We start from the raw sequence: 18,094 nt of genomic DNA, 5'->3' as shown, positions 1-18,094 counted from the left end.
AAATCAGCGGTACTGAAATGCCACCTAAAAATCAGCCCTTTTAGTCATAGCAAAGAGAAGCACCTTTCATGGCAGTGTTCTGGTTTCTCTTGAAAAACTGGATCATACTGTTCCAGATATTATGGCGAAAGTCTGAAAGTCTTGTTTTTTTACCCTTGTTGTAGAAATTTGTGTAAAATTTGCATCAGCCAAATATAATCAAAAGCTATGAAGGCTGAAGAGGATATAGATATCTGGAGACATTAGATAGCGACTTTAAGTAGCAATCTGCAGTTTGGAAAGAACACAAAATCATGCCGAAAGGTTTCTTGCATTTTTCTTTTCCTCTCTCCAACTCCTTTCTCAGATGCTCCAAATATCATTGCTTTTTTTTTTTCTGAGACTGGGCTGCAAGTATGTATTAACTAAAGGGCTATAATCAGATCCCTGCTTCAAACACAGTTTACACAGGTCTGCACGCACACTCTAATTCCAGCTCCGTTCTCCTGAAAAATCACCTACGATCATTTTTTGTTGGACTATCTACAGGAATGTTGGCTTTCTGTGCTGCAGATTTGCATCAGTCAGAAGACTAGAGTCTAATAGGGGTGTGGCGTGTCGCTTCAGGTCCTTTACAGTCTGCGCTCTGACGTCCTTAAGGTTTAAACCATGTGTTTCTATTGACGGAGGAATGTTTTGTTTAGAAGTGCTGCCATGTTGATACACATGCAATTGTATTATCATTGGGAATTAATTTTTGGCAAGAGTTTAAACTCAGTACTGCTTTGTTTATTTAAAGGTTTACTTTCACAGCCCAACAGCTTAAATTGAGTCAACGGCAGTTTCAAAGCCGTTAATTGGGAATGATTCGTCTTTTGTCCTTATTTGGGCTTCAAAATTCCAGTCGAAATGCATATTTTTGTGATTTTGGTGTATATTTGTTAGATAGATTGAGAGAAATGTGACACTAGTCAGATGCTGACTTTGCGCATATTTGGACTTTCTCTGCATATAATTTGAGCCCCAATGGCATGCATTATATTCTCCAGTCATTAAAAATCATAAATATAGTGGACTTTTTTTAGGGTGAGTGATAGCATTTTTAGACTGGGTCAATAATTAAGTAGAAAATAAAGCAGGTACAAGTTCCAGCACGCGGGGGCACGGTGGCTTAGTGGTTAGCACGTTCGCCTCACACCGCCAGGGTCGGGGTTCGATTCCCGCCTCCGCCTTGTGTGTGTGGAGTTTGCATGTTCTCCCCGTGCCTCGGGGGTTTCCTCCGGGTACTCCGGTTTCCTCCCCCGGTCCAAAGACATGCATGGTAGGTTGATTGGCATCTCTGGAAAATTGTCCGTAGTGTGTGATTGCGTGAGTGAATGAGAGTGTGTGTGTGCCCTGTGATGGGTTGGCACTCCGTCCAGGGTGTATCCTGCCTTGATGCCCGATGACGCCTGAGATAGGCACAGGCTCCCCGTGACCCGAGGTAGTTCGGATAAGCGGTAGAAGATGAATGAATGAAGTTCCAGCACCTCAGCCTGTAATTGTGTGGTTTAACCACACTTTGATTTAAACATATGGCTTAGGGAGAAAACAGATCCATATTATTCTCCAGAAAGCTTTGAAGAAACAAAGCACCAAAGCATTCGCCATTACGCAACTGGTTTAAAGTCGTAGCATGAATCTTAAAGAGCTTTCCTTTTTTTCTCACCTGGGAGACTTACTGCTGAGACCCAGGCTCTGGAAGTGACTCAGAGGAAGAGGAAGTTTGCTGATCAGGGCTTCTGCATGGCAGAGTGAATCACCTGCTTGGGTAGAAAGGAAAGAGTTGAAACTTTCCGTCAGTTCAAGTCCCTTGCAGCTTTGACTGAGAATACAGACTGATTAAATTTACATTTTACATTTACATTTACGGTATTTAGCAGAGACCCTTATCCAGAGCGACGTACAAAAGTGCTTTTTTAGTCTCTGTCGATGAATACATTAACACTTGTTCACTAGGTTACAGACTTAGGATACATTTTCTGAGAGGAATAATACAGTTCCCTCTTTTCCCACCCCCCGGGTGGACCGATGAGCAGTTGTTCTAATATTCACACACTAATATTTTAATGGTGAATTTAAGTCAGGCTATATATAGTCTTAAACATAAGAGAAATATCTACAGATATTTGAACAGGTTGTCCCAGCTTAGCAAATTTAGAATTGAGCAATGATAAGACTGAACCGATTTATTATCAAGAGTTTTTTAGGAATTGTTTATAGAAAGACTCCAGTGGTTTTAGGAAAGTTACACAAGCTTGCAACCAGTTTAAATAAGTGTTATGAGAAATAATCATGGAATGCACATACATCAACGATGGATCATACATCAACGATCAATCCTGGAATGCACATACATCAGCCTCTAATGACATACTGTATAATCACGAAACGGTCTAAAATCTGACCCGGTTACAGACCTTTTTATCCTGTGCCTTAAATGAGAGTCTGGAATCAGTCAGAACACCGAGATGCTTGTATTCAGATTTAACTTGTAGTCTTTCCCCTGATACAAAAACATCTAGCACTACACTCGAGCTATTAGTTTTGATGTTTAACTGCAAACAGTATGTCTCTAGCCAAGCTGTGACATGAAGCACGGACTGTAAGTTCAATCAGTGTGATCCGGTCTCATGCAGAATACAAACATGAGCAGAAAACTCTCTTCATTGTAAGCTTGATGTAATAAGGATATGCTCTGTTTACGTTTCTTCGTCGGCACGACCGAATTGTTGTAGTCGTTCTCCTATTGGTGGATTTAATATACGCATCATATCAGCAGTAACAATCTACGATTTGAACTCTTTCTACCAGAGGCCTGTTTTGGGGTGCCTGTGTTCAGCACAGAGGTGGGAGTAAGTCACACATGTGCAAGTCACAAGTAAGTCTCAAGTCATGAACGTCAAGTCAAAGTCAAGTCGAGTCTTTTTTAATATTTTTCAAGCAAGTCTCAAGTCTCAAATTTGCGACATAAGTCTGACTCGAGTCTGACTGGTTCAGCAATGAAGTTCTTTCTCATTTCACACACCACAGTGTTGTTTAATGGCTCATATGAAAGTAGACACTCAAGACTTTAAGAATTTGTATATTTTTCGTAGAAGTATTTCTGTTTTTGCCTACCCTACTGGGGCAAAAATTCTCATAGGATTGTTAAAGAACAGGGTTCCCACGCGTCCTGGAAAACCTGGAAATCCTGGAAAATTAATGACCAATGTTCCAGTCCTGGAAAACACATGGAAAATGAGAGAAAACATAAATTGTCCTGGAAAAAATCTTGTTGTCCTGGAAAATTATTATTTTTAAATGTTCTTGATCATTTAAAGAACAGTTTACAACTGGTTCGAAACAATTAACGTTAGTAACAGAAAGCGCTCTGTTCAGGGACGCTGAGTTTTGACGGGTTTTTTGTTATGCTGTTTAATCTCGCTGTGACGGATGACGCAGTCTTGTGTTGGCGGTTTCAGGTGCTACTGTAGGAATGGTTTAAGTGCTTGAATGTTTTCAGCAAATGGTGACGGGTAAGCAGGTTATATTAACCTTGTTAATCTGAATATCATGTGCAAGGGGAATGCACAGCAAACTAAAGCATGCATGGCGGCATTGGCCTGAGAAAGGAGAGGGTATTAATATGTGCGGTCTTTTCATTTTATAAATGTTGAAATTTCATTCACATGACAAATTGTCTTTAAAAGTATAGTTAAGTAATAGCCATAAAGTGTACGTTGTTTTTAAGACTTCTGGAGAGAAGAACATATTACTTTAGGCCGTGAATCTGTGAGCCTTGTCTTTTTTTGCTAAATTTGAAATGTCCTGGAAAAGTCCTGGAAAATGATCTCTGAAAAAGAGTGGGAACCCTGAAAGAAAAAGTCCTAGAAAAAAACAAGCTTAGGTTTTTCATATATCTTTATATGTTTATATCTTCAAAGTAAAAGGTGATGTCAAACGCCCTTCTTTCCCAAGTGCTTCTTCATAAGTATCTGCAATGTGGCATCATCTTCAGACACTTAAATTCTATGTGTTGATCCAAGCAGAAGTCAAAACAGAGGTCTCACACTGAAAGCCAAGAGTCCTGCCAAATTTCGTATCAGACTTGCAGCCGTAAAATAATTCATTTGTTTATTCTGATGGAAAAACTATCTCACGATTCGATTTTCATTCAATGGACCGTCAGTGTAAAGGTAAAAAGGGTTAAAAGTCAGAAAACCTTTCAGCTGTGTATGAATGTGAAGTGTAGCATTCTCAGCTTGCTAGTTAGGCGTTTTAATGAAATGCAGAAACGTTAGCAAAATTGGCGTTCTCATTACCAATTCTTATAAAAGGTTAAAAAAACAATATGTGTAAAGGCAGTAGAGAGATTGTAATATTATACAGTATCACTGACAGACATGGGTTGCTTTGGAGTATCATATCATATTTATCAATATCATAATTATCCGAATCCAAAATAGCTCTAGTTTTTGTTCGCTTGAAGTGTGTGTCTGAGACCAATGGTGTGTCTCAGTGGTTAAGTAGGTTTAGTATGATATTGTGCATTGGTTTTAATTGATTTTTTGACATATGGTTACATTGGAACATTGAACTTGCCATATAGGTGGAAGCTGGGGCATAATGTTTCTGCCCTGTCAATCATATGGGTGTCTGAGAAGAATAAGGGCAAACTGCCCTTTCTTTCAAGTGGGTTATGTACCCTGTGACATCACATGAGAAGTGGTTTGAAAACATGCTCATGGCTGGTGTCACAAGAGAAGGAAGCCCGTGTCAACCCAGGTCAGGTGGTAGCTGTTATATGAGGGGGTGAGTGGCTGGAATCTGGTAGGTGATCATGTTAGAGAGGAAAATGAGAAAGTATGAAGAACACGAATTAATGTAGTAAAAAGGGAAGAACTTTTTAGGAGAAAACCTAAGAAGTTCCCGAATAATTTTAATTATACTAAGCTATAATGTTGCTTAGGTGTATGAAATGGATTAAATGCTATGTTACGAACAACCTGTATTAATCTGAGCGCTGAGGACATCTTCAGGCTCATGTGGTTTTCCCTTCTGGAACATGAGACTTGTCTATTCCAAGCATTTCATCTCCTCGGTCTAGTCTGTTGCCCTGCAGCAGAAACACAAGTTTCTATTGACCTCGTAGCAGGAAGAGTTCGAACGCCACCGGATTTCATTTCGCTTGCTACTTACATTAACTGCAAAGTTTTTTGCATTGTTTCTTTGTAAGTCTGAAACATTTTAGATTTTACATCACATAATGAGATGTTTACTTGTCAGATTATAACGTTTTCCAGAACACTGCTTATGCTATTTATTGATTTGCACGTTGATTTCAGTTAATGACCTGTTCAGACCTCCCCAGAGTGTTATGTCCAGCTCTAATACACAGGGCAGTGTTTTTCCTTCTGAAGTGTCTCTATATAAATCTGGGCTCCGGGCTCTGGGAATGTCAGACAGGCTCTCAGACAGCATGCAGCTGCTTCCCAGCCCTCGCTTCTGTGTGGATTTAACGGTTTTTCTCCTCACTAGAAGACAGATGATGTATTCGACGGTTCCTGCCAGATAACACACTGTTTGTTCTCTCGTTCAAGACGCCGTTCCTTTGTTTTGGCACCAGCTCGGGAAGAATTGTCCAGTTTTCATAGAGTTTATGAGAGTATACACCGTGTCTTATTTTTTTTTATCATTTTATTTGACGTATGGTGTGTTGAATGTTCACAGAGATATAAATAATTATGGAATGTAAAAGCAGCTAAAAAGTTGTTGTGCACACTTGTCAATCGCTGGCATCTGTGAGCTCAGAAATACAGGGTAGATAGAGACGTGGTGTAGATACAGGATAGTAGATGCAGTCACACCTTAAATTATGCTGCCCCGTGACGTAGCAGGAGCAAAAATATGTGGAGCTTGGCTTCATGTGTCTCTGTGGAAGCACATGGTTAGTGAGAATTGGCAGGACCGAATCAGTGAATCAGGGAGAAACTGGTGGGAATTTCAGTAAATGATACTGTGAAAGAGTAAATCCTAAGTGCCATGTGTGCTAAATCTAATGCAGTTCAGCCACTGTATCAGCTACTATAGATCCACAACAACACTTCCTCCTATTGTAGTTGGTGCCATTATTTATTTTATGGATCTGTTGCTTTCTTTCGAGTCTTTTAACTTGTCGGTGTAATCACTACTTATACGTTAGTGTTCCCTTATATGGTGCCAAAACCCGCAAGTTATTGTAAGATCTAAATGTTTTTATATGGATTATTTGTTATGAACAGCTTTTTTTTTGTGTGTGTGTGTGTATATGTAAATGCATTCTCTGAGTATTTACGGACGTGTTTGTGTCCAGCTTTACAGTATACGACCCAGTGTGAGAGTTGTGAGATGACCCAGATGTTTTGTTGCTCTGCCGTGCTTTACTGAGGCGTGAACCTGTTTATCGTAGGAGGGGTGGGAGACTGACGGGTTCCTTCCTGGTTTTCTTCCGAGTTCCCAGCAATTAAGGACGTTATGAGTAACTTTCAGCACCGCATGCACGCTGACATCACTGACCCTTTTGTTTGGGCTGATAGTCAGAAGCTCCGTCCAGCAACACGTCTGGATATTCTTCCAGCTACTGGCCTTCTCCAGGGAAGATTTCATGACACTGAACTGTATTCTAACTGTAAAAACATCCCAGAGTTTTCAGAGCTAATACAAAGTCAGACTGAATGGCCTAGAACGTAAAAGCTGAGCTTTTTTTTTTTTTTTACCTCAAAGGTTTGTCTCGTAATTAATTTGAATGTGTTTTCACACTCAGGACAGTTTTTGTAGCTGGTATGTTGGCTGTCTTCCCTATAGCATCGTCCATCTTAAAAAGCATACAGAGCGAGCGAGCGTGCTTTGGAATACGTCTTACTTTTGGTGCCTTTTGATGTAGTCTCAACTCGGCCGCTCGAAGCCAAACATATCTCACATAACTGGAATTCCTGTACTCTGGAGAAAATGGCTATTTTGTGTGCTTTAATAGAGGTCACATACTGTGCAGGAAGGTCAGGACACCGATGCAGGTGAATATTTAAGGATTTCATATGTATCTTGACCAAGAAGAACTCATTTCCTGACATTTCCTACTTTATTAAGTTGTAAAATACAAACAACAGCCTTCGCTTCTTAACCAGAACGAAATGTATCACATTTTAGAGTCTGGTTACCTCTAAAAGTGAAACGGGAGCAAATCATACGTACTGTAAAGGCTCCCAGTTCATATGAAAGACACCAATAAGCTAATTGTCTAAACTTGTTTTGTAACCAGTGGATCCTTTAGCAGTAAAGTCATTTTCACAGACCCCATCAGTATAGATTAATTTCATGAACATAATATACATGTGTGCAATAATAATTTGTCTATACAGATTTTTTAATTTCTGAACTTTCCCCTAACAGAGTACACTGGATCCACCCTGACATCTTTTTATATCGTTTTCATACTTTTCTTTTTTTGGACTCGCAGCAATGCGAATGCTGTTTTCGACCCCAAGAGCAGCTCTGAGAACCGATTCCTGGGCCAGTGCACTGTGAGACGGTCCTGAAGGATTTTCCATAATCATGCCAACGTTTATGAGTTTCCTTGTCAAACGAGATTAGAACGGGTAATGAGTGTAAAATATTCAGACCATATGCCAAACCACCTTCATAAGAACTCAATCATACTTCTAAAAAGTTTAAAAAAAAAAAAACACCTGATTTTCACATCTTTATGTAGGTTTTAACACATATTTCCCCCAAAATGTTGGTTTGTCAGGGCTGCTGTGAAAGAACTCAAGTGTCCTACAGAGAGCTCAGTCCTCAACTCCACTGAACACCGTCTGATCTCACTAATGCTTCTGAACACAAATCCCCACAGCCACGCTCCACCATCTCATGGAAGCATGAAAGAACTCTTGCAAGCTTTCAGACATCTTTAGGCAGGTTATATTACTGTGTGGGGGGGCACGGTGGCTTAGTGGTTAGCACGTTCGTCTCACACCTCCAGGGTCGGGGTTCGATTCCCGCCTCCGCCTTGCGTGTGTGGAGTTTGCATGTTCTCCCCGTGCCTCGGGGGTTTCCCCCGGGTACTCCAGTTTCCTCCCCTGGTCCAAAGACATGCATGGTAGGTTGATTGGCATCTCTGGAAAAATTGTCCCTAGTGTGTGATTGCGTGAGTGAATGAGAGTGTGTGTGTGCCCTCCGATGGGTTGGCGCTCCATCCAGGGTGTATCCTGCCCTGATGCCCGATGACGCCTGAGATAGGCACAGGCTCCCACGTGACCCGAGGTAGTTCGGATAAGCGGTAGAAGATTATTGAATGAATGAATGAATATTACTGTGTTCATCAAACTGTATTTGAGAGGTGTTTAGAGTCGAGGTATCAAAGTATGTTATAGGCAGAAAAAAAAGAATCGGGCTCCTATGTGGCTGTTTGCCAGAATTTACAGTGATATCTGATAAGTTTTTCCCTGACTGCCAAACGTGCTGTATCTCTAATAACTAATACATTCTTTAGAGTAAAACAACAGTTTTCCTATCCTGTAATCATTTTCATTTTCAAAATCTGTGACGATTTGCTCCGAGATCAAAAAAAGAGCTGTTGATGGGATAAGCTGATAAAGTTTTTAACGCTGCTACAGAACAATTCCTTCCATTTATAAATGAGAAAGGGTTATCAAAGCCATCCTTTTCTGTGCAGCCAGCCCGTTCTTTGATCTCCCCTCCTCTGTGTATGAGTATGTGTTTGTGCATGTGTGTGTGTGTGTGTGTGTGTGTGTGTGTGTGTGTGTGTGTGTGTGTGTGTGTGTGTGTGTGTGTGTGTGTGTGATTTCCCAGTGTCCCGTGGGCCGCTTGTGTCTGCCCGCGACAGCCCTTTCCATTCGGTCAGATGGTGAAATCACGGTGCTTAAACTAACAGAATGCTGCTTCAGCTCAAAGGGTAATCTGTAAGGACAGTGTGTTCTCTCTACCTTTTCATTAACCCACTCCTTCCTGCAGATCTAATAGCTATTTTTAACCATCCATGAAGCCAAGAATGCAGACCCTGTGGAGATAGTTATTATTAACACATTTTGATTTTAGACCAGCAGGTAGAATGTAGATAAAGTGGTGGTAAAAATTGCTTTTTGTATTTAATAGAACAAGCTATTAAAACTGTTTCTGTTGGAGGGGATGATTAAAAAAAAACACCAAATACCGTCGAACCCGTACCGTTATGTTGACGAGTGTGGCAAGTGATGATAGCACAAATTTGGTCGACTATATGGTCATATTAATAAAGCTGTCATAAATGTATTTCAACAATTCTTTATAAAACCAGATCTGCATTTCTTCGTCATTCTTTGCTTCTGCAGTGAAACTTCAGAAACTCATTGGCTGTTATCACTATTGAGCTTTTCTCAAAAGTCTTAAAAATCAGGAAATAGATCCTGATTGGTTCATTTTGCATGGTAATAATAAAGGCTTCTTCTTCTTCTAATTAATAATAATAATAATAATAATAATAATACTTTTTATTTATACAGCGCCGTTTCACAGACCATTTACATACCAATCAAATGGACCTACTGGAGAAAAACAACAGTAAATAAACGTGACAAACAGAAACAAAACTGATTAATGCAGGCATTGTGAATAGTCATGTCATATTTTTTAGAAAGGTTCAAACCTCCTCTTATGGCCTGTGGTACTTTCCACAGAGAGAGAGAGGTTTATAAAATGTGATGAAGTGAAGTAGGCTGTCAAAAGAGTGTAAATATGACCAGAGTAGTGATTGGTGTGCAAAACTGGTGTATTTCACTGTCTGTGGCCTTCCTGCGTTATCAGCCGCAGTGCAAACTCCACCACACTGGATCAGAACAGCACGCTGCTGCTGTGCCCAAGGATGGAATGAGACCCCGAGGGGAGGGGACTCTAAATCACAGCCAATCAGAGCGAGGCCAGGGCCAGGGCCAGACTCCTGCGTGCTGGAATGCGGTCTGTAAGGGCTGTAGCTATTAGCTTGCAGTTACCCCAGGGTAGTTGGTTTAACACCCACGTCACACGAGCTGACACGACGCCTCCTCGGGCGCCATCAACTGCAAAAAAAAACTCGGGTTAATGAGCCTTAGTACTGCTGCAGCCACAAAGAGAGGAAATGACCTTCGGGGATATGACTCTTCATGTTTACTTCAGAGGTGTTAAGATGTTTGTAGGACAGAAGATGAGATATAATGATGTCAAGGTCAAGACAATCCACTGGCTCTATAAATAGGAGTGTATAACAGTGTGACAGGTGAAGGGAAGCTGCACTTCTGAGTCTCTGCATGATCTCCAGCATGAATCTAAATACAGAACCAAAGACCAAATACTGGATTTTTAAATTATTATTCATTTACTATTTCTGTATTATTTCGAATAGTTTTGATTGATTTTAATAGTTTCTATGTTTTTGGCAGAAAAACCATAATAACGAATAAGAAAGAAATAAAGAAAGTTGAGCGAAGGAGGGAGAGAGGAAGGAAAGTTTGAAAGTGTCTGTGTGTGTGCCTGTCTGTGGATGTCTGTGTGTGGGTGAGTTTGTGTCTGTGTGTGTGTGTGTCTGTCTATGGGTGTCTGTGTGTGGGTGTGTGTCTGTCTATGGGTGTCTGTGTGTGTGCCTGTCTGTGGATGTCGGTGTGTGGGTGAGTTTGTGTCTGTGTGTGTGTGTGTGTGTCTGTCTATGGGTGTCTGTGTGTGGGTGTGTGTCTGTCTATGGGTGTCTGTGTGTGTGCCTGTCTGTGGATGTCTGTGTGTGGGTGAGTTTGTGTCTGTCCGTGTGTGTGTGTCTGTCTGTGTGTGTGTCTTTGTCTGTGTATCTCTCTGTGTATCTGTCTGTGTGTCTGTGTGTGTTTGTGTGTGTCTGTGTGTGTCTGTGTGAGTGTTACTTTGATGCACAAGCCCATTTTGTCTACACACAAGTCTTTTACACACTATATTTACTCACAGCACACACACACACACACACACACACACACACACACACACACACACACACACACTCTAGGAATTCTCCAGATCTCACATAATGTGTGTGTTGTATTCTAATTCCCTTACTGATATTCAGAGCGGTGTCATGTGAGAGGTTCGTGGTCTGTGAGTAGCATTTATTTAGAGGTGAATTTCGGTCATGATCCAGAATCACAGCTCTGCTTTACACGATTACACAGACGGTGCCACTCGCTCTCTTATTACTCTTTAATGTCTGCTCTGTTAAACAATACATTCATCAAGATTCAGTATTTCATAGCTTGTCATCTCTCCTTAGTGTGTGTGTGTGTGTGTGTGTGTATTGTCTTAGGGATGTGGAGAGGCTTTGAAATCAAAGAAGAGACGGAACTAAAAATACACACTGGATGGGCGTGTTAGAACACAACTGAGGTGCCCCTGTGTGTCCAAAAAATATGCACCCTGTCCTGTTCTTATACAAACCACAAGACAAACAGTATGTTTCTACAAGTTCGGCACAATGAGGAGTCTCTGTCTGTCTGTCTGTCTGTCTGTCTGTCTGTCTGTCTGTCTGCCAGGAGTGTAATGGAGACTGAATTGATGGACAATACACGTCTGCCCTGATTGTATTGTTCATTAATGACTGAAAGTCCCTCGCTATTACTGGACACACAAATGTCACAAATTCTCTAGAGATCAGTTTGTAAATATCCCCTACTTCCAAATCCCAGAGTTGCTTCACTGGACCGGTGTCTGATGATGCCACTGTGCTCATTTTCATTTTCCAGTCCAAGCTGATTTTTTGACACGGCTTGTTATCATACTGGATGTAGTCGTTATGCAGTCGATGTAGACTGTGACTCTGTTGGAACAAAGGATGGTTTAGTGCTAGGAGAGCAATGTGTGCCAAAAACGTTCCCCAAACCATGACACCACCACTAATGCCACCAGCCTGAGCTGCTCATACTGCCATCATACATGGATTAATACAGTAGGCACTAAATTCTGACCCCAGCATCTGCAGGATGCAAAATATGAATCCATCTGGCAAACTTGAATCTAGAGCCAGCCAAAGCCTTCATTGGATGGTTTATGTGAAGAACTCTATAGACTGGTATGTGTGTGTGTGTGTGTGTGTGTGTGTGAGTGCGTGTGTGTGTGTGTATGACATTTCTAGAAAATCGGCAGTTTCTGAAACAGATTATTCCCTAATTCTGACGTTCAATGTGAGCAGTACCTGAAGCTCTTGAGCTCTTGACCTGTAACTGCATGATAAGCACTGCTCTTATTTGGTGATTGGATATCTGCACGAATTTATCTATTTACAAAAGGATTTTCTTCCAGGGCTAACCATTATTTTATTGAATTTCAGCGTAATAACGTCATACTTGTTCCTAAGTTTTTTTCACGGATATTAACCAAGCGAAAATTACAATCTATTTTTGGACCCGTAATTTCATTTCCTCTAACTTTTTCTTCCATGGTCTTAAATTGTAAATGTTGTATAACAAAACCCTAACATCCAGAACGAAAACATATTAATCATGATTTCTGCTCTTCACAGATAACCCAGTGCTACAGATCCAGGGTTTAGGCTTTGCTATCCCACAAGAGTGCTGGAGAAGAAGAACAGCAACTGAGAGAGAGAGAGAGAGAGAGAGAGAGAGAGAGATCAGCAAGCCAGTGTCTTTACATCCACCAAGGGAAGGATGGGAGAGATAGAGGAAGATAAGAGCCAGGCAGGAAGGATGTTTGAGACATTCGTCCAGGCGACCACGTGTAAGTCCACACTGCAGGCCTTTAACATCCTGTGTACTTACCTGGAGCTAGATCCTCTGGAGTATGACTCCTTCTACAGCAGCCTGAAGAGCAGACTGACCTGCTGGAAAGCCAAAGCACTGTGGAGCAAACTAGACAAGAGAGCTGCACACAAGGAGTACAAGAAAGGCCCAGCCTGCATAGGCACAAAGGTAAGTGACGTGACGTGACATACAGCTAAGTATGGTGACCCATACTCAGAATTCGTTCTCTGCATTTAACCCATCCAAAGTGCACACACACAGCAGTGAACACACACACACAGCTGTGAACACACACCCGGAGCAGTGGGCAGCCATTTATGCTGCTGCACCTGGGGAGTAGTTGGGGGGGGGTCGGTGCCTTGGGGGTTAGGAGTTAGGGTTAGGAGTCAGACTCACTTACCATTAGGCCATGACTTCCCCCAAGTGTGCCGAGAGAGGAGCTATACATTACTAACAGTTACTCACAGCTGTACATCACACCGATATTAAACTTCAGTACTTGGGGAACTTTAGTGCGTGTCAGTGAAGATTAGCAGACAGGTTTTCTCAGTAAACCTTCACATGACCTCTGACCCGAGTACTAGGATGTCTGCCACCATGTAAAGCCTGGAGGAGTCACGTGGAAGAAGCTCATTATGTAAAATAATGTAAAAGAATAAAAGACGGGGAATGAAGGGACTCGACACGAAAGAAAAGGTGGATTTATATTTCCAGACAAGACAAGAATGCATTCATTGTGCATTAGAAAAACATGTCAGTCATTTTCTCCCTCAATCAATTCAAAACTTGAAAAAAGTAGGATGAAATGTGAGGGATAATTATAGTGAAGAAAGAAAGAAAGAAAGAAAGAAAGAAAGAAAGAAAGAAAGAATCCACTTTGTCCTGACATAGACAGACACACACGCACACGCAACACACACACACGCACATACACACGCACACACAACACACACACAGCACACACACATGCACACACAGCACACACACATATACACACACACACAACACACACACAGCACACACACATGCAAACAAAACACACACTTTCACACAAAACACACACATGCTCGCACAACACACACAGCACACACACATACACACACACACACACAACACACACACACACACACATACACACACACGCACACACACATACACACACAACACACACACACAAAGCACACACACACACACACACACACACACACACACACACACACACACACACACACACTCAGACTTCACTCAGCAGGTATGATGATTTGAGGTGGTGTGACTGCATACTGCTTCAGAACAATAAAGTCATGAATGGCCCGCTGCCCAGACTCTTATTAATGTGTGTGTGAAGCGTTTCATGCCTAGAATTTAACAAGTCTCATTTGATAGCAGCCATAAATGCCCCAGTGACTGCTGATGTGAATGAGAGCAATTATACCCTGCGTTAGAGGTTATAATTTTACTTCACGTTGCTATAAAGCTGCTAATTATACGCAATACTTCTTTTTCAAGCCTTTCTCACTTTGATGAGGGGCAGCGCAGCATACTTTAATGACACTTTGGCACAAACACACCAGATGTGCTGTTACTCTACTGTGTATCATTATCAGTATTTACATAGCAACCTGCAGGAGCTAGGTTTCAGTCTACTGTTGATACAGATACACAGTTCTAACATGTCTTTAGTCCTTGTATGTAAAAGTCACTGAAACTGAATACTGCTGCTGAGGAATTCACCGCCGGCATTATTCAACCTCACCATTCCTTCTGAAGTGTTCTGATGTTTACATGGCTTCAAAGCTCTAAACTCAGAACTGCAAATAGTTCAACAAGTAAAGGATGTGTTGTGATGTTCTGGGTTGTGTTGTGTTGTGATGTTCTGGGTTGTGTTGTGTTGTGATGTGATGTGTTTTGTGTTGTGATGTGTTGTGATGTTCTGGGTTGTGTTGTGATGTGATGTGATGTGTTGTGTTGTGATGTGATGTGTTGTGATGTGTTGTGTTGTGTTGTGTTGTGCTGTGCTGTGTTGTGTTGTGTTGTGTTGTGCTGTGATGTGTTGTGATGTGTTGTGTTCTGATGTGATGTGTTGTGTGTTGTGATGTGATGTGTTGTGTTGTGCTGTGATGTGTTGTGATGTGTTGTGTTGTGTTGTGATGTGATGTGTTGTGTTGTGTTGTGATGTGATGTGTTGTGTTGTGATGTGATGTGTTGTGATGTGTTGTGTTGTGCTGTGCTGTGTTGTGTTGTGATGTGATGTGTTGTGATGTGATGTGATGTGTTGTGTTGTGATGTGTTGTGATGTGTTGTGATGTGCTGTGTTGTGATGTGTTTTGTTGTGATGTGTTGTGTTGTTTTGTGTTGTGATGTGTTGTGTTGTGATGTGGTGTTGTGTTGTGTAAGTGTACTTTTCATTAAGAGTTCACCCTCATTGCATTAGCTCCAGAATACGGCAGAAATGACTTAAGACCGAGTTCTGGATGTAAGTTTCAGTAACTAAAAAATTCAAAACAAAACCCAAACAAACATTTTTGGAAGAAAGAAAGAAAGAAAGAAAGAAAGAAAGAAAGAAAGAAAGAAAGAAAAAGAAAGAAAGAAAGAAAGAAAGAAAGAAAGAAAGAAAGAAAGAAAGAAAGAAAGAAAGAAAGAAAGAAAGAAAGAAAGAAAGAAAGAAAGAAAGAAAGAAAGAAAGAAAGAAAGAAAGAAAGAAATGTAAGTCTGAGCGTTGCCATTGGCACATGATGAAGCCTGGAGGTCCTGATGATTAGCAGCACATCTGTCTCCCTCACATCAGCATGCCGTGTTGTTTTAAGACGTGCATGACGTGACTGATGTCTGTGAACCGTAAAGGTGCTCTTTTACAAACTGTCATGATGTCACTCTTCACTCAGACTCCACATGTCTGCCAAATCCCAATCTGCCCAGGATATGAGGTCATGCTCATTTTATCAACCTTCCCAGCATGACTGAATGCTTTTTCTCCGGGTTATTTTTTGTTGTTTGTTGCCTTCGTGACCGTTGCCATGACTCCCATTTAGATGCTTTATTCTGCAGTTTGCTCAGCCTTTACAAATACCATGCTTGGTAAAACATTGGTTTTTGGGATGTGGCAAGGGATTATAGGCATTATAAATGACATAATTGCCATTTATACTCATAAACAGTTAAAAGCAAGAACTTTAAAAAAAAAAAAGAAAAGATACATAGCTAATGATGACACCAAAACTGGTGGAAAATATGTGGACTGGTTACCAGTTTGAAATAACATTTGACCCAGACTTAAAAAAAGCCCAACTTTCCAAAGGTTATTTCTATTTCTGTAAGTGTAAAATGTCTGTATTTTGGATGTGCTGACAGCCACAACTTTGTGAGACATTACTTCATTTTTTTATTATGGTCTGTGTATATAAGGACCACGTAAGCAAAGGCTTCGACTACAGTTTCCTCTCATCTCAGAAACGCTGGCTTGCTTCTTTCCGCTCACATCTTCTGCAGGCTCGCACAGATTTCCTCCATTTTGTGGTTTCTGCACTTTGGTAATTCCAGTGCAGGGCCAAATGCCTGTCTGTCTGTCTGTCCGTCCGTCGGTCTAACTGATTGTCTGGAATACCAGCTTGTGCTCTTGTTGCCCTGCTGGTGGTCTGCCACACTTCATTGAGTACTTTGACCCGATGGTGTGAAACCTTAATTGTCTTTAAGCAGCCAAGCTAAGTTTGTATGCTTTGCGTTTCACGAGGCATCACACTGTATATCCAAGAACTGAACAACAGACTTCTAACAACTTCAGCTAGTTACATTATGGGACAACTAGGAAGTTTATCTTAGCAGCAAGTATTGCTAATATAGTGCTAAAGTTAGTCGAGCGATATCTACGTACTTACTTTGTTAACTAAGGTTTTCTCCGCTTGATGAAACACCGTCAGCTCTTATTCACACATCTATGAGCTTATGCTTTGAGGCACACCTCAGACTACGGAGGGTGTAAGATATTATATTATGAACACCATATTAACACAAGGATTTTAGGTACCTAGAACCTCCTTTGCTTTCAGAACAACTTCAGTTCCTCATGGATTCCACACAGAGATCCTGGTCCATGTTAATATGACTGCATGACGTAATTACTGCTGATTTGTCAGCTACACATTCATGCTGCGATGCGAATCTCTCGTTCTACAACATTCCAAAAATGCTCTTCTTGGCTTAGGTGACTGAGGAGGCCATTGAATACATTGTCATGTCATGGAACTAGTTTGATATAACTTGCTGGAAGTAGCTATTATTATTAGATGAGTAAATGGCGGTCATAAAGGCATGACCATGTTTATTCAGACATACTGTCTGCATGTGTGTGTGTTTATGTGTGTGTGTTGAAGGGAGGTGTCCTGAACTTTACTTTATGTATATAGTGGCTCTGTGTCCATCTGGGCACCACAGCTTTCATCAGGAAGTCACATCTGGCAGGTCATGCATGCCACTTCCTGTTCTGAATACTTTTCCACTTGATAAGGCATATTTGGCTGAACTGTGGAGCCCCAGTGCTTCATTGACACTATGCTTGACTTTGTAGATCTCCAGTGGCTAGCTTTATAAATCACATGATGATTATCCCAGTGTCCTCCTGTACTTTACGGGAAACAAGAGGATGGTTTTTCACTCAACTCCGATATCCACAAACCTTAATCAGTGCATGAGAAAGCCTTAAACTAGGATGAGATCTGTACATATCAGACAGGAAACAGATCTGCACTGTTTTAGAAGGAAATACCACACCTCTGCTGTCTTACCCAGCGCAGGATGAGCCAAAACATAGGAGCCTGTAGCTATGATAGCATATTTTCTGAATGAGTTCTCATCAGTCATGCGTCAGTAAAGCCACAGCACAACTGTTTCATACAAATAGCACTGAAAAGTGAAGCATTGTTTCTGCTCTGTGGCTTTTCTCTAAAGGTTAGCTCACACCTAAAGCATTTCGAGTCATCTCTGTCATGCTTATGTATTAACCATCTCACCAATCTTTTCAGCCTACGTACATCTACTCAGGGGTTTTGTTCATTTGCTTTTAAACAATGTTGAATTTCTTTCACTGAAACACATAAAACCCTTAAATTCAAAGGGGACATATCAGTTGAAATGACATTTTTGTGAGTCACAATATGGATCTTGAGGTGTAGGTTTGACGTACATAAAAACAGGAAAAGCAATATGCTCTCAGTGGTAGGATATCGTACACATTATCCTTTTGTAAGAAAGTCTCTGAGGCAGCACCAATTATTGTTAAAAAGCCAGCAAGACATCGGCATTTTCACTATTGTGGTGTT

The 18,094-nt window shown here is 41.1% G+C and overlaps 1 protein-coding gene across 8 annotated transcripts in view; it reads left to right on the top strand.

The window, feature by feature from the left end:
• Positions 1-18,094, top strand: part of mical2a (microtubule associated monooxygenase, calponin and LIM domain containing 2a) — a 53,488-nt gene that overhangs the window by 2,936 nt on the left and 32,458 nt on the right. For all 8 annotated transcript variants that reach the window (XM_060885970.1, XM_060885979.1, XM_060885987.1 and 5 more), the window contains exon 2: positions 12,542-12,947. In XM_060885970.1, the coding sequence (XP_060741953.1) occupies positions 12,687-12,947 (261 nt within the window). In that variant the 5' untranslated portion in view covers positions 12,542-12,686. The remainder of the gene's footprint in view (positions 1-12,541; positions 12,948-18,094) is intronic.

This window comes from Tachysurus vachellii, chromosome 1, assembly GCF_030014155.1.
Source record: "Tachysurus vachellii isolate PV-2020 chromosome 1, HZAU_Pvac_v1, whole genome shotgun sequence".
In the NCBI taxonomy this organism is placed as follows: Eukaryota; Metazoa; Chordata; class Actinopteri; order Siluriformes; family Bagridae; genus Tachysurus; species Tachysurus vachellii.
Note: the sequence above shows the minus strand (reverse complement) of the source record. Positions and strands in the feature narration are given on the sequence as shown.